At 37.7% G+C, this 24,194-nt stretch overlaps 1 protein-coding gene across 3 annotated transcripts in view; it reads right to left on the reverse strand.

Moving 5' to 3' along the window:
* LOC127876685 (uncharacterized) overlaps positions 1-23,917 on the reverse strand; it is a 24,731-nt gene extending 814 nt beyond the window's left edge. Inside the window, exons 1-24 of one of the 3 annotated variants that reach the window (XM_052422076.1) lie at positions 23,762-23,917; positions 20,473-20,862; positions 18,940-19,080; positions 18,355-18,486; positions 17,656-17,821; positions 16,918-17,071; positions 15,505-15,615; positions 14,847-15,065; positions 14,168-14,364; positions 13,740-13,931; positions 13,008-13,226; positions 12,549-12,690; positions 11,951-12,116; positions 11,388-11,503; positions 10,577-10,662; positions 10,044-10,210; positions 9,283-9,508; positions 8,540-8,611; positions 8,166-8,234; positions 6,373-6,545; positions 1,679-1,884; positions 1,311-1,451; positions 876-968; positions 146-304 (exon numbers count right to left, since the gene is read on the reverse strand). In XM_052422076.1, the coding sequence (XP_052278036.1) occupies positions 146-304; positions 876-968; positions 1,311-1,451; positions 1,679-1,884; positions 6,373-6,545; positions 8,166-8,234; positions 8,540-8,611; positions 9,283-9,508; positions 10,044-10,210; positions 10,577-10,662; positions 11,388-11,503; positions 11,951-12,116; positions 12,549-12,690; positions 13,008-13,226; positions 13,740-13,931; positions 14,168-14,364; positions 14,847-15,065; positions 15,505-15,615; positions 16,918-17,071; positions 17,656-17,821; positions 18,355-18,486; positions 18,940-19,080; positions 20,473-20,836 (3,711 nt within the window). In that variant the 5' untranslated portion in view covers positions 20,837-20,862; positions 23,762-23,917. The remainder of the gene's footprint in view (positions 1-145; positions 305-875; positions 969-1,310; positions 1,452-1,678; positions 1,885-6,372; positions 6,546-8,165; positions 8,235-8,539; positions 8,612-9,282; positions 9,509-10,043; positions 10,211-10,576; positions 10,663-11,387; positions 11,504-11,950; positions 12,117-12,548; positions 12,691-13,007; positions 13,227-13,739; positions 13,932-14,167; positions 14,365-14,846; positions 15,066-15,504; positions 15,616-16,917; positions 17,072-17,655; positions 17,822-18,354; positions 18,487-18,939; positions 19,081-20,472; positions 20,863-23,761) is intronic. The other 2 variants (XM_052422077.1, XM_052422079.1) reach the window with 2 other exon arrangements.
* Positions 23,918-24,194: the final 277 nt, after the last annotated feature.

Here is a 24,194-nt window from a genome sequence, read left to right on the forward strand (position 1 = left end):
CAACCAGAGGCGGGATCTCAAACTTCATTGTATTGTAAACCCAAAGATTTGACCACAGGTTGTATGAAATCCCTGCAGACAACCCCCTTACCCAAAAAAAACACAGATTGTGATGCATGTCAATTCATAATAATAGTCCTCTGACCTCCAAGTCCGTGGAGTGTGTGATAAGGTCCGTCTTCACGTCTCCTGGCTGAATGCAGGTTACCCTGATTCCCGTCCCAGCCAGTTCCAGTCTCATGGCCTGTGACAATCCCTCCACATAGAACTTGGTACCCGAGTAGACCCCTAGGCCTGCAAATCCCTGCAACGGTGAAATGGGTTCGGTTTGTCATCATGAAAGTAATAACAAATATTCCATAAGTCTGTCATGAGCCAAGCTAGAATGGCGTAGTCAAACTTAAATTGATCCCCTATTTTTAAGAATAGCACAAACACATTTTGTTTATCTGCTTTTTAATAGGCTATGTAATGGCTTGGAAGCTGTTCCTTCAATAAACACACTACAACAATATAAGCTGGTAAATTGTTTGGAAGCAGAATCTTTTAACCATTACCCACTAAAGCAAAGTGAAAATGTCTATGTGTAAACAGCATTAAACCAGAACAGCCTGCTAGTAACTCACAGTCTGTTCAGGATTTATGCTGTTTGCTGCTCATCAGTATCTAAGGTTAAGAAATAAAGACTTTGAAACTTGAATCTAGATCTCTAGTTAGAAAGGTCTTAAATTACATCTAAATTTCTTAGGGACTACAAATAGGTGAAAATACGTATCTAAGTGGAACAGGGTTAAATCTCATCTTAAGTGAAAAATTTCATGAAACATTCCAAATATTATCAGGTTTTAAACACAACAAGCAGAAATTTCCCTCACCCGTCTGCCAGCATCCGATGACATGTTGATGATGTGACCTTTACCCCTTGATACCATCCCACCCAGCACAGCGCCTATACAGTTGGTAAAACCCTACAAACAAACAAACTGTAGGCTTACACGGACAACAACTCTACATAAAAGGGAGAGAAGGGCTATGAAAAATTTTGATCTAAAGGTATGAATATTTGATGATTAATATCGGATTGGAATTCTTTTAGCTGTTTACATTAAACGCAGAATTAAAGTCACAGAAACTTGTCACCTATGCCATTGTGCGTCATACACAAACAACAGAGCTATATTACAAATAAAGATGCAATATTACAGTTAGTTTTACAAGCAAACCTTTGCTCCAAAATCAAATGATCAACTTACAGTACTACCTCATTTACATGATGTTCACAAACAGACTTACAGTGCACTAATACCCACCTTGATGTTGACATCTATCTGTGCGTCCCACTCGTGCTCGTGCAGGTTCTTCATCAGCGTGTAGTACATGACACCGGCATTGTTCACCAGAATGTCCGCGGGTCCCAGGGTGAGCTCTGTGTGACGTACCAGCTCCTTTACCTGGAGAAATATGAGCCTCTTTCTGACAAAACTAGGCTAAATGCATGCGCATAAAGTGTCATACCAGATCAGCTTGTGCAGACTGAAGGCCCTTCAGTGAAGGGACAACACTTTCCGCCTAAATTGGATTTTCTATTAAAAGAGAATTCCTTGAACCAAAAAATGTGATAAAATTGTATTGTAACTAAAACTTGTTCTTAGATGTTTAATAAGACTGGCTCTCCTACCTCCTCCCGGTTTGTGACATCAGTTTTCACGGAGATAGCCACACCATTGTTGCGCACGATCTCCCTCTCAACATCCTGTAGCCTCTCAACATGCCGCGCTGCCAAGGCAACCTTAGCACCAGCCCCAGCAAGCGCCACCGCTATCGCCCTGCCAATACCGCTTGAGGCACCTGTAACTATGGCAACCTTTTCCGCCAGAGCATTACCTGGCATGGAAATAAATACGCTTGTTTTGCATTATTGATAAACGATTGCATTAAGGACACTATATTGATTCAATGTTCATGGAAGATTTAAAAAAAATGTTTATCAAGCTTACCTCTATTGATGTAGTCAGATTAAAAGGTACTAGAGCTATTGCAAAAACACCAGCATACTACTTAATTTGATAATAAGGATTCTCTAGATGCTGTTTGCAAACAAATTTTAGGTTCCATCACATTTGACCTAAAAAAAATTACCTGTTTAACCCCAAATCAATAGGCATCTTTCTTTCCAGCAAAATAAACAGCAAAGTATTTTAATGTTCATGGATAAAAGCATTCCCTTTATATTGTTTGGTAACCAATGTCATGATTCAAACCCCTTTGACCTTGACCTTTGACATGAACACAAACATAAAAGGCCTCTTCCTTGCAATCCAGATAACTACTGGTATACAAATTTGCATGATGGTTGGTCAAAGTGTTATCAAGATTGATACAAATAACAAAAGCCTGTGACCATGACCTTTGACCTTATTACCTCAAAATCAAAATGCATTTTGATGGGTTGGCTTAGTGCCCCTATCTATGATTCAAGTTGTCATTTACAGACATATGTGCACTTAACCCTTTCAGCGCTGGAACCGAATTTTAAAGGCCTTTGCAAACAGTTTGGATCCAGATGAGACGCCACAGAACGTGGCGTCTCATCAGGATCCAAACTGTTTGCTATTCTGATAGTATTCTTTGAAGAAAATGCTAATTTTAGAAATTCAGCAGACGATATTTTAGCAGACGACAAATTTCCCAGCATGCAAAGGGTTAATACTGGTAAACCAGCTTATCCAGGCAAAGTGTGAGTCTGTTCACTGAGGGCCGTGATATGACTGGAGTATTGTGGAACATGCATAAAATAACAAATAAACAAACTTTTCCTTCAATGTAATTTAGACATACCATTTTGCATGATGGTACGTTGAAGGGATCACAAAATATAGAGCAGAAATGAATTTCCAAATAAACAAATGAAAAGAATTTCAAAGTCAGGTTTTGTAATGACTGCCATGACCAGTTACACAACTTCATATCCCCTGACCTACCCATAGTTTAACATTGAAGAGGCACAGACTCACTGGATGAGGGGTCATATATCCCTGTGGAGGTTGAAGCTACACCACTCTGTGTTTTACAGGTACGATCTGATAACGTAAGCACTCTTGTTGAGTTTTGGGAGGCCTTTACATAACCCCTATTTTGATCTTTGGTTAACTTTGTGGATGTTTTACTTTTCCTTGGCCTGTATGAGTTTTAAGCCTCCTTGCTTCAGTACGTGGTTCAGTTATTGTCTATCCTGACATGCCAGCACTCATTGAATGCTGACTTTGAAATAAAGATTGCAATTTACATTTCTAAATAAATTTGAATACAAAAATTTAACTATTAACTTTTTTTTCACTTGTAAGTCACATCTCCACCGCATGAAATGTGTGTTATCATTTTCGAACCACACATTAGTGTAAGTAGATAAAAATTATACTACGACAGTGCACATCATGTGTCCTCGACACATGCCTTATTATAAGTATATTTCTTCACTATGGAAATTTATCGTATGTTAATATTTGATTTCAACACAGTTTTTTTTCCACACATTTAAATCACACTTTCATAGCTGCATCATGTGATAATGGGTCTTATGCGTTTCAGCCAGCGTATCTAAAACCCAACATTTGCGCAGTCTGGTCAGAGACAATGCTGTTCGCTATAAAATCACTCAAAGTGTTATGGTCTCATTATGTATCTCCTGACCAGACTGAGAGATGCACTTGCTGAGTGGGCTATATATATATGATGGGTGCATATGGAATAAGACCCATTTTCGCATGACGGAGGTCATTAAAAATCTTATTGCGAATTGTAAATTGCACATTTTAGCACAATGCTTTTCGATACAAAATTGAATTAAAAAATAGCAAACTTAAAAATAAGGGCAGCCTATCCAGGCGTTCAGGAATGATTTCCAGACGTGCTGACCGAGTACAGCAAACATTTGTGGTTGGATAATTATAGATTTCCTCTTATCGTGACACTATACTATTTCGGCAATGTTTGTTTTCTCATCTTGAAAGCAAAACTGTGATTATTGATAATCAATTATATATTCGCCGGACGAGTGAATAAGTACTGACCCTGAAATTCTGCAAGATGGATGTCGTTTGAACATACAGAGTGTAGTCCTGAATTTCTTATACTGAACAGTGCTACATCCTTTGCACTGAGAACAGACACATTGATGTAGCCAAAGTTCAGAGGTTTTATTTTGAATCAGCCTATATGAAATATTCGAAAATATCGAAAATATTCATGCGTGTCTGTTGGCGTTATGTAAAAGTCATTTAAGGTGAAAAGCTGGGTAAAACAGCTACACCACAAAAAGCGCATTAGTGCCCTTTACCTATGTTAAGGTTAGAGTTGTTGACACCGTGTGAACTGCTAAGGTAACAAGTAATGCATAAACCACAAAGTACGGGTCAACAAGGCTGTCTTTATGACTATCTAATTCGTGAGCAAAAAGTATTGCTCGCAGATTTATTTTTTATTTATTTTCATCAATTATCTTATTGTATATTTTGAATTTGAATATGTTGTCAAAAATCTAAAGTTTTGTACAGGGAATTTTTCATCATGAAATAATATTCTTAGTGAGATATAGGTAGTTGTTATTCCAACAATATTCATTTAATATGATGGGGATTGCAAATTGTCTTTATATTCAGTTCTAATTACAATTTTCATCCTACTTTCTATGCTTTCAGAACGTCCAAAAAGGGCCATGTTGCTGTTATTTTTTCTAAGATATCTCTATAAAATAAATAGGATGATAAAAAATGCACACAAAGCTCGACCCGTGCGTTATAACACACTCTTTATCAATTTGAATGGCGTGTGTTCATTTCAAACTTGCGATTAATTTCGAAAAGTTAGTTGCTTCTTAAATTATGGAATAGCGAGCAACTTTAGTGCTTTCGGCGCTTTGATTAGTGTAGAGTCGAAGGAATTTATTGTGCCTGTGGATTAATATTATTTCAAACTAAGAACAAAGTCCACAGTCAATCTATCACACATTTTTATTTAATTCAAAACCAAACCACATAAGAAAGCGGCGTTTTGCTGCAAACTATATTAAAGATACCTGTTTTTGACATATTCAACGTTTCTCATGACTTTTAATAATCAAAGGGAGACAACCATGTTCACAAATACATTGCACGCAGCTGGCGACTAGTTTATTTTATCGTTTTGTTCGACATGCCAGTCGCCAACAACGGACATTAATCAATTGATATACAGAATAATACATACGCTAGTGATACGTATGATACATATTCTCTGATAGATTTCTTACTTTAAATAAGATAGAATTATGTCATTTTATTCAACCAAAGATGATGGTGCCATAACTTAGTAGATCTATACGAACTTAAAAAAGAAGTCACGCGCCATATAATTATTCAACATCTGTTTCCTTCATACTCAAATGACAGATTCTATATGACCATTTGATAGTTATACAAAATTATTAACGTTTAGTTGAAAACATCATGTAATTATAAACACTATTGATCCCATAAACTTAATTGTTTGCAATGTTTTGAATTGCAAGAAATCGCGTTAAAATCAGACACAGGGTCAGTCTCTTATAGCGGTCCAACAAAGCGTGCATTTTTAGTGGTTTTCTCAACTTTGTTTTGAACCGTCAAAGTAGATGTTGCGTTTTGTTTTGTTATTCCGCATTTTACTACCTCAGGCTCTTGAGAAAAGGAGGAACAATTTTAAGCACATTACTGTATTTATGTAATTGAAGTAAAATATTTTTACCTTTCGAGTCATTGTTCTTACATTTAATCAGACGACGTTTCTGTATGGAAGAATATTGCTGCAAAATTTTAAGCTATCAAAATATAGCCGCGCTTAATTTATACGATTTACGGTCAGCGTTAATTTTCAGTAGCCTAAAGGCGGTAAGTTCATCTCATTTCACTTTCTCAGGTTCACTAACAAGGTATAAGACTAAAAATTAACGATATTCTTAAAGTTATAGGTCTAAATGTTGTGAAATAACTATTAGTGTAACCTGATTTCTAACACTTACTCGATTCGCACCATTTTGCATTAACGCGACTGATTTTAATTTAGCCTTACTTTATGTTAAAAGTAGGAATTATACTTTCTATTATCAATATTTTATATAAATTTATTACTTGAACTGAGGTTTATATATTGGTCCAGGGCAAGCTTTACCGACCTAAGCGGCCAACCAGTACAATGTGCACAGACTTGTCACAAGAAATGACTACAATTCAACTCAGACGAAAATTCAACTCATACGACGATTCAACTCTGACGTTAAGGGGACAAACGACGAAGACAATAATTCACAACCAATCAACGAACACATAATGCGGCCGGTTCTCCGCGAATCTTACGTACCGATTCCAAACTTCGCAGGTCGCCTCTGCAGGACGCCTCTCTCCGCGAGGTATCGGAAGTAGATGCCGAGCAGCGGACCGTCTGTGTACGGGTACTCCAGTCCAAGCTTATCCAGCGAGCTGTGGAAGTTGTCTGCCCGATATGTGCTCAGATTGCCAAAGAACGCCGCATCCCTTGCAATTACATCGCCAGTAGATGCGTTAACAATGTTTTTATTTTCATGACCGAATTTATTTACTTGAAAAAATAATGTATAGGATATTGGTTTTGTTGTTTCAAAGGACCATGAAGAATACCGACGTGTAGTGCATTCCTTTAATACATTCTAATATATATGCCTACTATCAATTTAATTATGTATAACGATGATCTATATGTTAAACTGATTTCACATTGCTTTTTAAGAGGAAGATCTTTGAGCAATAATAACTAGAGCTTTGTCACAGACGTGACGTATACCCCCACGTGCCGCATTGGCACAGACTAGTTTGCATGCTGTCTTCACAAAACAAGAGAATCTTATTTAAGGCGATTTTTACGAATTATTATGCCATTATCATTCATGGCCATTTTTTACCTTTGAACTCTCAGTGTGACCTTGAACTTGGAGAAATCGACATAATTCTTTCGCGCGACACACCGTCCAATGATGGTGAACAATGATTTTAAAATCTCACGATGAACGACATAGTTATGGCCCGGACAAGCTCATTTATGGTCATTTTTTACCTTTGAACTCAAAGTGTGACCTTGACCTTGGATATATCAACATAATTCTTTCGCGCGACACACCGTCATATGATGGTGAACAAATATGCCAAATGATTTTAAAATCTCACAATGAACGACATAGTTATGGCCCAAACAAGCTTATTTATGGCCATTTTTGACCTTTGAACTCAAAGTGTGACCTTGACCTTGGGGATCTCGACCTAATTCTTTCGCGCGACACACTATCGAATGATGGTGATTAAATGTGCTAAATGAGTTTAAAATCTCACAATGAACGACATAGTTATTGCCCGGACAATCTCATGTATGATCATTTTTACCTTTGAACTCAAAGTGTGACCTTGACCTTGAAGATATCGACGTAATTCTTTCGCGCGACACACAGTCCAATGATGGTGAACAAATGTGCCAAATGATTTTAAAATCTCACAACAAATTACAAAGTTATGGCCCGGACAAGCTTATTTATGGCCATTTTTGACCTTTGAACTCAAAATGTCACCTTGACCTTGAATATATCGACGTAATTCTTTCGCGCGACACACCATCCAATTATGGTGAACAAATGTGCCAAATGATTTTAAATCTCACAACAAATGACAAAGTTATGTCCCGGACAAGCTCATTTATGACCATTTTTGACCTTTGAACTCAAAAGTGTGACCTTGACCTTTGAGATATCAACGTTATTTTTTCGCGCGACACACCGTCCAATGATGGTGAACAAATGGGCCAAATGATTTCAAAATCCCACAATGAACAACATAGTTATTTCCCGGACAAGATTTCGGGACAGACCGACCGACCGACAGACAGACAGACCGACAAAGTGACTCCTATATAGCCCCCATTAGCAATGGGAATGGGGGTATAATTATATTAACATTATCTTATTTATCAATGCTTACGCTTCGTGTTATACTAGCTGCGTACTTATTAGTAGCCCTTGACGTGTGTTAAGCACAGACCATAACTTAAAAGTGCCTAGCAAATTAGTTAATTTTTAAATGAAATTATTCACGTGAACCGTTTATTGATCAGTTACGTGGTAATTTTCTCACTTGGCATAAGATTCTACCATCCGTCGCACACTGCTGTCCACTGTATCCGGCCCAAGCGCCTGAAGGACCCTGAATTAAAACACCGAGAGCTCAAACTCTTTTGAGTACAATCATTCTTAAACCGTATTTGAGTTTCATATACATATAAAAAGTTAAGGTGATTGACAAACCATCGACAAATCAATCTTGCTAAAACGCATATGTCTCATTCTGTTGAGTCGTAAAGCAAACGTAATAGAAAATTAGCATAGAAAATGCCTGGCTCCAAAAATGGAAGCTTTAGTAATTAACATTTGAAAAAAATGGATAAAACTATGTTGAAGAAACGTAATTTATCTGTTGGGTAATTCAATATTATAAAATATAACCCATACATCTCCTTCCATGCGTCGAACTTGACAAACTGCAAGGCAAAGCCATGGGCTCGCATCCACTCAAAAACCAGTCTAAAAAATGAGTATGTCATAATAAAACCGCGTATTGTGTGTGTATTATATACGATCGTTTATTTTACCAAAATCGAGCTATCTGCAAAACTCGGCTCGAAACTGGTATTAATATTCTAATTCTATTCTATTCTAATTCTGGTATCTAATAAGTCGAACGAAACGTACATATTTAAGGCAAAACCCTCCGCTGCATACTAATAGGTAGTGATCGTGTTTACGGTAAACCGTGAATTAACAAGACTACTGCCAAGCAATATATGTCCCCTACCGGCTCCATTGTCATTTTTTTTTATTTGTTGCCATGGCAACCAGAATTCTTGACGTAGGAACAAAATTAAAAAACGTGCATAATCTCCATATTGCCATATTTCAAGTTTATGAAAAAATATGAAGAACTTTTAAAGTTATCGCAGGATCCAGAAAAGTGTGACAGACAAACTCACTGACGCACAGAGCGCAAACCATAAGTCCCCTTCGGTGAAACCGGTAGGGGACAATAATCGGTACTTAGGTGAAGTTATGTCTGATTACCAAAATGTCTAAAAATAATCTCTTTTTATTCCGTGTCTAAACAAACATCTATAAAAATATGTATACATATGTGTGTGTATTTATTGATCTTTAGTCTAGAATGAAGATGCTAATAGTCCACCATATTTTGGACGTACTTTGACTGGATGGGTTTATCGTTGACGATATGGAAGGTTTTCCCTATACACAGGGAGGCGTTCTTCGTCATGCTGACTATGAACTGAGCGGCAAAGTCCACGGGGGTCATTTCCATGCCCCACACCACATCCGGTGAGGCGCTGACCTTGACACAAGCCTGCAGCATGAGCAGTGTGAAATCCTGGGGGTTCCAGAAGGCAGCCTCGCGGTCACCGGACATGTTACCTGACATACATCAACAAACGGATAAAGATATATATATATATATATATATATATATATATATATATATATATATATATATATATATATATATATATATATATATATATATATATATATATATATATATATTAAGCCCGTATGTGTACATCAAATGCATTAGTTTGTATTCAATTTAAAATACTAAAACCGTATTCGCTACCAGCTTTTTCGGCAGCCGCGTCTTACAAGTAGCTAGAGTACTTCGTATGACCCGCGTCATGCGACCATTGTTCATAATCATATACGATATGCGGCCAGCATGGCTCAAGACATTCGTGAACATCCGGACATTCTGGCCACGAGCTACCCTGTCCGCTATTGAGTCACGTAAGGTGTCGTTAGCGGACATGGGAGCTTCTGACCTTACTTCGCGATTGCACAGGCTGGTCTGAAGCTACACTGGCCTATATGGCTTATGACCCATTTTCGCATGACGCGATTCGTATGTCTAAATAAAAAGAAACCTGTGCGCCTCTGTTTAGTAAGGGATAGTTACCGAGTCTGTATATCGTGGCGGGTATGCCCCGTTGTGCCGCCCGTCGGATGAGCTGCTCTGCCACCCACTTGCTCTGCGAGTAACCGTCCGTCAGTTCGTCCGCATGCCCTAGAGCGTCGTCTCCCTCGCTACATCCGGTCAGGCCGCCCGGGAATACGGCGTCAGTGCTGCCAGCGAGACAGTTTTGATACTTGATTACATACGGATACTTACCCAAACGTTCGTAATTCAAAAAGTCATTACAAGATGCAAGTTATAACAAGCTTTTAAAAACGAATTTAGTGGTGTTACACCCGACATAATAGATATGAATGAAGAAAACAACAACAACAATGAGTCTGCCTTTGTTAGAACAACACAATCTTTTCCCGCGATCTGACATTAAAACGAAATTAGTTAAAATCCACTTACGGTTATATTCAACAAGAATATGTTTCTGAAAGATAACACATAACACTTTTCTTTACTACTTTTTTTATCAAACAGCAAACATAAGACGCGAAAGAAGTGACTCCCGCGCACACACTGCATACCTAATGTAGTGTATCGGCTTCACTTTGCCTGAGCACGCGAACTTAATTACGTTGGCCGTGCCGTTTACATTTGGACCTTCCAGTGCCTGTAAAATAAATGTGTACCTTGGCGTGCGTTCTATATAATATTGAAAATTTAGCTTAAACATCTGACTTCCGCTGTAAAAAAAATGTAGATTTATGTGCGTTTAGTGTAGTCCCAGATTAGCCTGTGAAGTCGGCACAGATTCATCAGGAACGACACTTTCCGATAGAACTTGATTTTCGCTCAGAAGAAACTCAAAAACGAAAAATGCTTTAAAACGGAAATTGTCGTCCCTGATAAGCCTGTGCAGACTGTACATTCTACTGAGAAGGCACTTTACGCACATGCATAAAGTCCCGTCTCAAAGAGCGAGGCTCATATATACATGTCCGTATTCTGACATCGTTGGGTCAAATGGCGTTCATCAATACATACAGTTAATCATAGAAACAAACTCCCTCACATTCAATTTTGAACAACCGGTAGGGAAGCTTTCTGCTTTATGATACACAATGAAAACGATTCCCAGTGCACTGTAGAGAAACAGAAATAAGGCGACATTCAACAAAAACGATTAATCTTTCTCGGATAAGCAATTACCGTATAAGGGGAGGATTAGTCTTGTCCGTGGTCGGGGCGATGCTTTCCGGACATCGGCTACATAGTTAACCATGTGAACATTGCATTATTTTCTATGCACATTACACGTTCATGTAATTTTTTTAAAGTATATCAAGAGACAACTGCGAGAAAATCCGCGTTCTACGATAGACAATGTTCACTCACATTATAGGGGTAGACCAAGTTGACGCTTGCGGCTGCGTGGATGACGAGGTCGATATCCGAGCACAGGTAGGCGTAATCCTCGTCCGGAAGACCGAGGTTTATCAGGGCTACATCACCTGGATAATCAATTATGTAACTTATACACGTATAAGCCTCGCTCGAAGAAATCTGGGCTTAATGCATTGACGTAAATTTTGGTCCCAGATGAGCATGTGCAGTCCGCACAGGCTTTTCAGGGACGACATATTCCGCCTAAACTGGTTTTTCGATAAAAAGGGGCTTCCTTTTAAAAAAAAAAAAATCCAATAAAACGGAAGCTGTTGTCACATACCTGTTCGAACTAGAAACAGTTTATGATACAAGGTATCATTGAGATAAAATGGTCTACCTTTTTGCATACTAGTATGTTTACATTTCGAAGCTTTATTCCTTTGTTCAGCTATTAAATAGTACATCCATATGCATGGTTAATTTGACACAGTGTAAGTATAGTTGAGATTTATTAAATAGTTTTATCCATGTTCTAACATTTATTTGAGGCAAAGGTAGTAACCGACCCTGACCTTTCATTGCCTTCACTCGCTTCTTGTACAGCTGTTCCATGTTTAGTTGATCCGGCGTTCCAGTCTGTCCCTCGGTTGCTAGGATACCGACGTTCTCCAGGGACCGACGGAGGCGCGTGGCGGGGTCGGCGTCGGGCAGCTCCCGACACAAGCAGAACACGAACATCTGAACGGAGGAATATGGCGGGGAAGATACATTTTACTACATGTTCATGATGCTGGTAGTTCATTTGCAACACCTACATGTACATGTGTTTGTGCCGGCACAAAACAGTGTATGGTAGGCCTATTTTCAGTGAATGTGGAGCGATGCGAAATATGCATTAGCGGTATACATTAATATATAGAAACAACACGTCTAAAATGCAAGTGATTATATGGTTGAGAGTACATGGTGATTGTACATAACATGTAGCTGCTTTACATCACATGTATGCTCAGTCCTCGATGTATGAACTGAAACTAACCTTATAGGTACAATCAAGGAGTTTCCACGTATGTTCACAATAACTTTTACTTGTACATACCATCTTGATTTTTATAGTTACTGATTGGATGGCCTATATCCATAATTTTACTCTTCAACTCTCTACCGAACCTTGGTTTTCCGCAGCAGCTCCTTGAGCAGGAAGGCTCCCAGGAATCCCGTACTTCCTGTCAGAAGCACACGCCCCTTCTCAAACCGCCGTTCGTTGTAGAAGGCGAATATCCGCCAAAAGGCCCGCAACTGCATGTCGATGCTGAAAACAGGTTTAGATAATAAAGCGGGTACGTCTGTAACATGTTCTTCTAAAATACAGTAGTTCTGTTTCAATAAAATGAGCAGCGCTTTGGCAAAACCTGGCTTAATGCATGTGAGGAAAGTATCGTCCCAGAGAAACATGTGCAGATCGTACAGGCTAATAAGGGACAACACTTTCCGCTTATATGGATTTGTTCGTTAAAATCAGTCACTCATACACAAAAGTCAAGTCCAGGCGGAATATGTCGACCCAGATTAGCATGTGCGTCTTAGAACGCGCTGTTGCAGAGTCAAAATATATATTAGAAGTCTTACTTCACCACCATATAGTCGTGTTTGTTAACTTCCGCCAGCAGGTCGACCTTGAACACCGGAAGTTCCGAAACTTCATTAGAGTCTCTGCCGCTCATCCTGGCGTCCACAAGCTTACCGAGTAGAGCTAAGGTGGGATAGGCAAACAGGTCATGAACGCTGAGCTTGAGCTCGAACTGCGAACTCAGCTTGTTTGTGAGCTCTGCAGCGAGGAGTGAGTGCCTGTAATGGACACGTGATCACTATGGCGTGTAGCAAATGAAACAGTTTAAACAATGACAGCACTCAGAGCTCTTAATGTACTGTCCTTATTCGCAAGACTCATGGTCCGGTAACACCCTTATGCAGTGTTATATTTGAAAGTCATGTTGTTCTGAAACTATATTGACTTAATATTTGCTTTAAGTCAATACTACTACAACTACTACTGCCACTGCTACTGCTACTTTTGCTGCTGCTCCTTCTGCTGCTGCTACTGCTACTGCTACTGCTACTGCTACTACTACTACTACTACTACTACTACTACTACTACTACTTAAAATAATAATAATAATTATAACAATAAAAATTATATTAATAATAATTAGAAGAAGAAGAAGAAGAAGAAGAAGAAGAAGAAGAAGAAGACGAAGAAGAAGAACAACGGAGAAGACGACGAATAAGACGAAGAAGATTTATACTCAGTTTACAGCCACGACTTAATAAAACATATAATAGAAAGAGATATAACTTACCCTCCGAGATCAAAAAAACTTTCGTGAATGTCGACATCCTTAATTTTCAGAACGTCGCCCCACACAGTAGCCATAGTTATCTCCGTCGGCGTTGTGGCTCGACCCTCATTGATGACGTCATTCTCATTCCTGACGTCGAAAGGTGGCAGTGCAGCTTTGTCGAGTTTGCCGCTTGCGGGCACCACAGGTATTCTAATAATTGAAATATAACATATTGAGATTCTATTGCGCGTTTGTATTGGTTCTGTGGTTGTTTATTCATCTGTTCAAAATCAAAGATTCAAAACTACCGGTGTTTAACATAAAAGATTCAATATTACCAGTTTCATTTATTTAAACATTTTTCAGTTATTTAATATTTCATTTGTCTACACAATCAATCATTAATAACCGGTACTATGCATTTATTACTATGCAACACAACTTACTTCGAAAGAAAGACTATGTAAGCTGGAATCATGTAGAATGGAAGGCGCTTTTTAAGAGCGTCCCGGACCGACTTCCGGTTAGTTTCATGAGACGGTACGATGTAGGACACAAGGAACTTGTCTTCTCCTTCCGCTCCTTTTACCAGCACTACGCATGCGTGAACCATCGACAATTCCATGAGCGCCGCCTCCACCGCCTGATTAAGTATACCATTATAGTTATGGCTGTGTTTGTGCGTGCGTTTATGTTTACGTGAATGCGCGCGTATTTATATGTACCGGTAGCTCTAAATGTTGTATGGCCTTCAGCGCATGAGGCTGTATTATGCGCTAGGAGCGAGAATCGAACCCGGATTTCCGCGCTTACCTTACAGCCATTACAGTGTTAAACCGTCTCAGGTGTAGATTGTGTAGACATGTTTAAGCAGATTAATGTTTTATCTTCTAATATCTGTTTAACTATCAAACGTTCGCAATATGTTAACGTTGATTCATTGAACATTTTGAGGAGAAAAAAAAAAGCAAATTATTTATAACCTTCGAAATTCTAAGTTCTATGTTTATTTAAACAATATATTACTGACAATTTTTATGATTAAAATGAAAAGCTCAACATAAACAAACAATAATCTCCATCAGGACAACAAATCAAGGATTAAAATTCTTTAAAAAAATCCACCTGAATCTCAATAGAATATCCCCGTATCTTGACCATGGTGTCGCAGCGGCCGCATATCTCCAGACTTCCGTCGGACAGCATGTAACCCCAGTCGCCGCTGCGGTACAGCGTGGGGCCGCACACTTCCGGTACGCTGTCCGGGCGCCGGATAAAGCGCGTTGATTGTATTTCCGGTCTATTTATGTAACCATGTGCTAGCGTTGGGCCGCCAACATAAATCTTAAATGTTGAAATATATGCGCGAAATGTAAGTTTGATTGATTCATTCCGCAAGCTGTTTGGTTATTATATGTTTAATGTAACTAAAAGGTAACACAAACTAGAGTTTAGTTGCATTAATATTATATTTGTTTATTGTTGTCATTATTTCTCAAGTTAATATCCTGCTTGCCACGGTAGAATCAAGTGTTTGTTCACATATATGAAGTTTTTCTTTAGTAAAATACTGTGTTTGTCTTAAAAATGCAGTGATTTTAAGTGTAATAAAGATGTCATTTTTCCTTGGTTTAACTGGGGGTAAAAATCAAGTGTTTGATTAGTAAAACGAAGTGTGTTATAGGTAAACTTTAAGTATTTGAATACTAAAATAAACATGCACCACTCGGTAAGTAAAGCTCTACACAAAAACTGCACTGTATCCATAGCAATCTCCTCTTACCTCCCCAGAGCTACCGACCCCCTGGGGCCGAAAATCGTTGTCCAGGATGACCACCTGCACCCCGGGGATAATCCGCCCAACTGGACAGAACTTCCGGGTCGCAAGAGCGTCCTGTTGAACATTATATAAACATGTCTTGTAATCGTATGAAGCATTGTATTTGTTATCAGTTACATAATTATCATGTACATAAAATAACGTTAGAAGTTTTTTCTCTTAATCAATTATAGACGTACATCTTCATGGCTGTATAAGTTTGATCCAATAGGAATAAATGTCCAATATGACCAACTTATCAAACATATGCGTTGTCGTAGAGTCGACGGAACACAATATCAAACACACGTTTATTTCAGTTTTCATTGCGATTTATTTTGTTAATTTAATTTTAACACAAACGCTTTCCGAAGTCCGTAAACTATTCTTAACAACAAGATATATGCGGCGGCCTAACGGCCCCGCGACAACAAGTAATTGTGACCTATTATGACGTATGCAACGGACAAATATGGACGTGAGTCTGTCATTTACAAGAGATTATACAAGAATTATTGGGCTGCACGTGCTTACTTATGACATGCCTCATTAGTGAAACAAGCAATGGATAATAACCTTATGCAGATGTGTATATCCATTTAGGTAGACACGATATTGAACTTGATTAAAAAGAAACATTAATTAATACTATCTTAAGTTATCTATCTTATGCACTATGTTGTAGTGTATTTGTCCATAAATTTCACGGTATGGAATGTTTTTATGCTTCCAGATCGAAAGATCGGGTGTATATTGTTTTTGGCCTGTCTATCTGTCTGTCATTCATTCATTAATTGTGTGTGTCCCAAAACTTTAACCTTGATTAAAGTTTTATAACTTTTGCAATATTGAAGATAGCAACTTCATATTTTGCATGCGTGTATATCTCACGTAGCTGCACATTTTGAGTGGTGAAAAGTCAAGGTCAAGGTCATCCTTCAAGGTCAAAGGTCAAATATCATTGTATTTTTTCTGTCCTAAAACTTAACCTTCATTAAAGGTTGGTCATAACTTTTTAAATATTGAAGATAGCAACTTGATATTTGGCATGCATGTGTATCTTATGGAGCTGCACATTTTGAGTGGTGAAAGGTCAAGGTCATTCTTCAAGTTCAAAGGTCAAATTTATGGCTTCAAAGCGGCGCAATAGGGGGCATTGTGTTTCTGACAAACTCATCTCTTGTTTTTTTTCAGTTGTTGCCCTTGTTGTCGTAGTTGATGTAACACAATAAGGTTTTATGCAATGAAACTGTAAATCTTCAAGAAATATTGTTTAGATATATCTGATAAAATGGCAGCATTACTTAGTTTTCAGCTTTACGTTATTGTCATATATACCATAATGTCAGCTATACTACACAGTGTAGTCTGCTATACCTTGTTGTAAGCGAAGTACGCGTTTAGATCCTCGCAGCAGACGTCATGACACTCGGAGACGCTGTACAGGTTGAGGAATCGTATCCATGGTAACGTCTCGAGACATCTGCCCATCAGGGAAGTAGTGACCACCTCACCACAAAACACTATAGTCCTGAACACGAAAGTATTAGAAAGATAATAAATTTAGTATTAAATTCATTTTAAGTATTATTCAAATGCATGTTTACCGAGTAAGGATATACATGTACAATTACACGTCCATAGATGCACACTCGTGCGGTCATGCAGACTAATCTAATAACCGGTAACTTCTCAATCGGGCCAACACACCGGAACAACATGGCGAAGTTATCAGACATGATTCATTTTCCGAATACAAAGCGCATGCATACTAAATGAGCGCATGCATACTAAATGAGCGCATGCATACTAAATGAGCGCATACATACTAAATGAGCGCATGCATACTAAATGAGCCACGTCTGGCGAAAATGTGTCTTGAGACATAATTATGCGAACAGCGTAGCTCCAGACCAACCGAGTCCGCTTACGAGCCATTGACTAATAGAGGACAAGGCAGGTTCTGACCAGACTGTACGACTGCCCAGGCTGGTCTGGAGCCACGTTGGGCACATATGGCGTAATGTTAACTTTTGCTTTACGCGACTCGCTTATCTTTTTTTTTTAAAGAATCTTTACTAGAGTACGACCCATCACAGCCTCGTTACAATCTACCTCATTGAGTTCAGTCCTGTTTGGAGGTCAATATCCGGCGTGTTGAGCACCGCCTCAAGGAGAGATGGCGTGAACAGCATCCGGGTGATTTCGTTAGACCGGATGTAGTCACACAGGCGCGTGGGGTCGTAAATCACGTCGCTCGGGATAATGTACATGGGTACACCTGTAGTATGAAAAACGGTTAAGCGCGGATGTAAAACATTATACCCTGGTAATCATGGTTTCTGTGTCTTTTTTTTACAATGCAAACTGCTACTGATTCTTTTTTCGTAAACAGAAAAATGTGTAGTAATGTCTTTATTAAAATATTAACAACACCTAACTTATATGAACATTTTGATTTTTTATTAACACACTGAGAAGTAAACTAATGAAATTTAATTTAAAAAAAAACATGACACTAATTGCAATGTGTCTAGCTTCTAATGATATCCACGGCTAATTCGTTGCAAAAGTTTTTGTTTTGTTTTTAATGTCTTATTTGGTCTTGAATCTTAGGACAAGAAAACAATGATCCTGGAATAAAATCTAGACCGACACTGTGGTGGTACTCAACATCTCGGATCAATGTCTCGCGTATAATAGAAGAGTAATTAAGTTAAGTAGATTTGTGTTTTTCGAGCCCTCAAACCTGCGACATACGGCTCGCGAAGCTACTTCATTACCACTATATCATTAAAAAATGAACAGTTCCACCTTTAGCGAGTGGCCTCAGAAGCTCCCAAACGAAGAAGACGTTACACGCCTCCCTCTCGTTGTCGCCATAGGGATAGTCCTCGTGACGTGCCGTGTAGGAGAACACCGCCCCTCGGTGTGGGCACTTGATCCCTAAATGATGCACGAATTGAATGGGTTAAATATCCAGGAACATGAGCGTTTGTCATTATTTAAAGCAAGGACCGGATGAGCATTCTTTGTGTTACAAATGAACAAAGCTGACTATGAAATTTGAATGTTCAATACTCGAGTTGAACTCAAGGCAGTAATTATTATAGAATTTAAATCTTCCACAAGAATAGCAGTTTATTTATAAAGGCTGGTCTTTCTGTACTAAGCATGTACGTTTCAATTACCCTGGTGTTTGTTTTTCTAAACGTAATAATCAGCAGCAGAAAAAACGCCAATTTATTTACAAGAACATTTGCATTCAAGAAATCATACAGATATTTTTTCCGTTTGTTCATATGTTAAGTGTATTTCATGTTTAAGTATTGTACAGCTTACATACAAAATGAGTAAAGCACAGGACCATACCACGTGGTTGGAAAAAACTTAACTTACCCTTGGGTTTTCCTGTCGTTCCTGATGAGTAGACGACATAGGCCAGACTGTCCATGGTTGGGAAAGGGATGTCGCCCGGGGGTGGGGACACGTCAATGTGCTTCTCCCAGCTCGGAGACATCATCAGCACGTTCTTATACCCTTCAAATAACAGAAAGCCATAATATTAAGGGTTGTTGCAAATTTGACGTAACTGTATTGCTATTTTTTAGGACGTGATAATTGTACTTCTTTAGACGAAATTAAAGAAAATCTTTTTAGCCTAAACATTTTGGAAATCATTAAGTGGGGCACATATATAGTACCTATTTAATTTATGTAGGTGCAAATTAAGCATAATTTTTCAAACATAATGTATTTTTTATAAACGTTATAATTAATAATTAAAAGTTTAAATCTTAAAGGAGCCTTTTCACGTTTTGGTAAATTGACAAAATGAACACACAAAAAATGTTTCAGATTCGCAAATTTTCGTTGAAGTTATGATATTTGTGAGGAAATAGTAATGCTGAACATTTACCATACTCTGAAATATCCATTATATGCTTCTTTTGACGATTTAAAAAACTGAAAATTATAAATCGTTGCAATGCAAAACGATTGAATAATTGGAGAGTTCTGTGTTTGATGTTATATTTTGTGATACTACGACGATTGCTTATATACATTATAAAATTCATCACTAACTGTATGAGCACGGATGGCCGAGTCTAAGCGATATACTTTTATTCCAGGAATCAATGGTTCGAGCCCAGTTGAGGTTTACTTTGTTCTTTCTTTAATTTTATTCTTGTTTTATTTACTGGAGCTTTTTAGATCCAATATTTACATTTATCAATATAACGGATTTAATGACAAATTTCAATACATGCCAAAATCTGTGAAAAGGCCCTTTTAAATATGCATTCCTGTGCTGAACATTACTTTTATTATGTATAAAAACCCGTATATGTATATCAAATGTCCTGACTACTAGTATGTTTTTTTGTTCTTTTTATGTGTCTGAAAAAATTATGAAACAAATTGTTATCGTCAATACCTTATATCTAGAGTATTTATTTAAACATGGTCCGGCATTATATTATTGTTAATATTCAAGGTAGAGAAAGTATGATAAGTTTATCTCACATTTGTTTTGGTCAAATTTAGTTTTATCGTGGTATCCGAAGAATATGAGGACCGAAACGTTCAGTTATCGATAAAAAACGATTAAAAAATATTTAAGGTTGTGAGTGATTTCTACGCCGAATTTTAAAGACATTTCCTTTTAATGATAACGCCGATTCCTACTTAAGCCGTTATATTAATTAGTTTAAAGGATCAACTGGGAACAATTGCGATGGTTAAATGTATTCGCTCATTCAAACAGCGTCGGCGCTAACAGTTTGATATCAACTCTACCGGGAAACAAAACTTCAAGGAAAGTACCTCACTTTCGCAACAATAGTCAAGAGAGACCATCAATAAATCGGTAAGACATTAATAACCAATTCGATAATTGGCATTCAAGCTGATGTCATTATAATTACAAACCTGCGACATTTTTCTGAAGGGTTTCCTCCGTGAGTATAGCGACGGGCTCCGCGTCTTGAAGGATGTCCTGCAGAAGCGCCTCGGGGTAAGAAATATCCAGTGGCATGTACGCTCCGCCGGCCCGCAGGATGCCAAGGTACGCCACGACGTACTCGATGCATTTGTCCATATATATCCCAACGCATGTGTCAGGGCGAACGCCGACGTTTTTCAAATGCGTCGCCAGGGCTTCGCTCTGGCGGTCCAGCTCCCGGAAGTTGAGGGTCCTCCCCGATGCTTCCACGACCGCTATCGCATCTGGAGTGAGGCGCGCCTGGCGACCGAACATCTCGTGCAGGAGGCCATTGGCTTCATAGGTCTCCATCGTGAATGCTTATGTAATAATGGTTCCTTAAAAAAAAAACAGCCCCTCTTTCCCGACTCCTATATACACTCCCGCCGAACTACGTTACAATTAGAGGTGCGTGTGTACGGCGTCATAACTACAACGGTTACAGCGTCTTGGCAGTTATAGACATGCACACGCGTTTACACAGGTATATTCTTTGTTTAAACTTAAACATAAAACAGAATATGGCATTTATTTTTATTTATTAATGTTTCTTTACTCGCTACCTAAGCTATCGAGACACTTTCTAGCGTGAAATCATGATAAAAGAAAGAAGTTCAAGCTCAAAACATAAAAAATCAAATAAATTCGTTGTTTCTGGCTTGCTGTTTGTGTCACGATGATTTCTATCCGATTTTGCAAAAAAGATGTAGCATGTCAACTCCGTGTTCATGTTACGGTATCTTCTCTTACGACTAAGGCATGTTACAGCGTCTTCTTTACAGCGTTACAGCGCCTGCAGGAAGTCAAATTTACAACCATGGAAATTTCGTTCCACAATAGTACCATTTTTGACGTGAGTATGGAGGTCGTCATTGATTGCAACAACAACGGTTACTAATTACCTCAATTACTGTAAAGAATTTAACAGGCATGTAGAAAATATTTCACACATCGAAAGTGGTGAATTCAATAACATATTAAGGTCTTTTAAAAGCAAGACTTCATTTTGGTAATATTTATTTGTATTTCTTTTTGGCGTTTTTTAATCAATCAGTAATACAATTTTTTAAGATTTGGAACATTTATTTTTAGATAAAATAATAGTAAAAATATACAATTAAAAACTGAATTAATCTTAAAATCGCAAATCTATTTATAATTGATTTTTTAAATAAATCAGTACTACACTATTTTACAAGACTTTGAACAGTTGTTAAAGGCATTTATCTAAATAAAATTGAAGATCTTCTATTAATTTAGTCTTTAAATCAACATTTATTATTACTATTATGTTTTTTTTAAATGCATCAAATCGTTAAAAAAATAAGTATTTATTTATTTAAATCGTAAATTTACTTTCAATAAAGTTACATTTTTAATTCAATATACATTTTTGGTTTGGTGCCTATTTTTTTTTAAGTTCAGTGGTAGCTCATTCATGCCCCTAAATTCTTTAATGTAGGCATTGCATTAATTAATCGATTAGAAATTAATCACCAGTTTGCAAATATATGACTGATGTAAGACAATATTAGGTGGAATTTACACCTCAATGTAGGTATACCTATATAAAGATCCATTTTACCGAACCCTCCACAACATTTACTATATAAATACAATTTACCGAACTTGTTATTTACCGAAACCTTTAGTAAACGTCGATACTATACCGTAACCTTAAACATGTTGTAGTAAATACACTGTAACACTCTCTATAAGACGCCGTAACATTTTAACTCATCAAAATTTAGCTCGTTACACTTACATGCAGTTAATTTTGAGACAGATCTTGATAAGAATGATTCCATATCAATTGTTGCTTACGTTTGTTTGCATTTTCATCTGTTTAATGTCAGACTTTGAATTATATTCCAATGATTTTATTAGTTGTCTATACAGGTCTGTAAAACTTCCATTCTATCGATAACATAGGAATAAATTACCTGGCAAGCTGTGAAAGAGGAACACAATATCCGTATTTAAATAAACATTGGCTTACACATACAAAACCTATTAAAAATTACCGTTATTCTCATTTATTTTAACAACGCCCCGTATCGTCATCAAACTGTGGAAAAACGCCGTAACCGTTGTAGTTATGACGCCGTATCGCGTTGTCGTACAGACGCACCTCTCATTGTAACGTAGTTCGGCGGGAGTGATATATTGAATAACTAAAAATTAAGCTCAATTTCCAAACGCTTAAAGTCAAACTTTAAAATTGATATTGTATACGATTTTAAAAGTAAAACCATTGGTCACCTGTAACACCTTTAACAATCAAGCTGATTTTTGTAAGGTACGCCAAATTTAACTGTTAAAGGTATGGATTAATAAAAAACATACACATTATTTTATTATCAATGCGAATTGATTTTCAGTAAATGACAGCTGGTTTCTACACTATGAATGTTTCCAAACAACTGAATCCAGTTCAAATCGACGTTTAGATATATCATATGTATAAGGTCAATTGCCAAAAGTTATTTTAATGATAGACCAGAGCTTTCCCACACACTTACAGGAATGCGTTGGTACAAATAACCCACAATTTCATCGTGCGCATATAACGGCGTAAAGGCTAAAATTATAAGTTTTGAGTTAAATATAACAGCATACTATCTGGGTCATGGTCAATATCGTAGTATAGATATTAGAACCATTTTTATTATTAAAACATTACAGATTATACTTGAGTCTGACGAGAAAGGCTACATAATACTTGACCCATTTATGCCTAGCGTATAGAAAAAAGGCCTTGGCAAACAGCGTATACCCAGATGAGACGCCGCATAATGCGGCGTCTCATCAGGGTCTGCGTTGTTTGCTTAAAGGAATTTCTGTAAGAAATATTCTAAATATAGAAATAAATATACTAGACATCCCTCATTTTTGAAATACATTGATCCAATTTATAAGAATGGGATAGTCTACCAGGCATAAATGGGTTTAACAAATGGGTTTCTGGTATAAAATCCCCAAAAAACTAAGTTTCTTCGTTACACGACTACCTCTAGATTCGAACTCGCACCAATCGTACTTCAACGTCAATTTTGCACCAATACGGTAGGTACTCTTTTAGAAATAACGACTCGATGTAGCGGGCTTCGTGTTTGTAATTTTGGCTAAAAAAACTCCGAAAATTCAATCAGATCCAACAATTTACGAATATTGCAAAAATTAACTAAAGTACGCAAAATAAGTTAACACCAGATTCAGATTCTTAATATAACGTACCTTGACGTCAATTTTATGGAGGTAAATTCCTTACTTATATTAACACGCCATCACTAATAAAATCGAACGATGTAAGTAAATGGCCGAACTTTGGGATGCAGGTCGATGACACTTGTATCTAATCGTTGGTAATTTCGTCACCGAGCGACTGTTCACAGATAACCAAGTTGAGATATATGTGAAAGTGCAATTGTAATGTGGTCCCTCAATCTATCGGATGGAAGATACCCGATACTTGGTAAGCGCAGTGGCATGATAAACTATCCTGGTTAGCGCAGCGCATTGATATTCTTTGCTTACCTGGTTAGCCAATGGTATAAATAGCCAACCTGGTTATCACAGTGATATTCTAAGCAAACCTAGTTATCACAGTGGTATACCTAGCTATCCTGGTTATCACAGTGGTATTCTGAGCTAACCTGGTTAGCCAGTT

This window comes from Dreissena polymorpha, chromosome 4, assembly GCF_020536995.1.
Source record: "Dreissena polymorpha isolate Duluth1 chromosome 4, UMN_Dpol_1.0, whole genome shotgun sequence".
Taxonomy (NCBI): Eukaryota; Metazoa; Mollusca; class Bivalvia; order Myida; family Dreissenidae; genus Dreissena; species Dreissena polymorpha.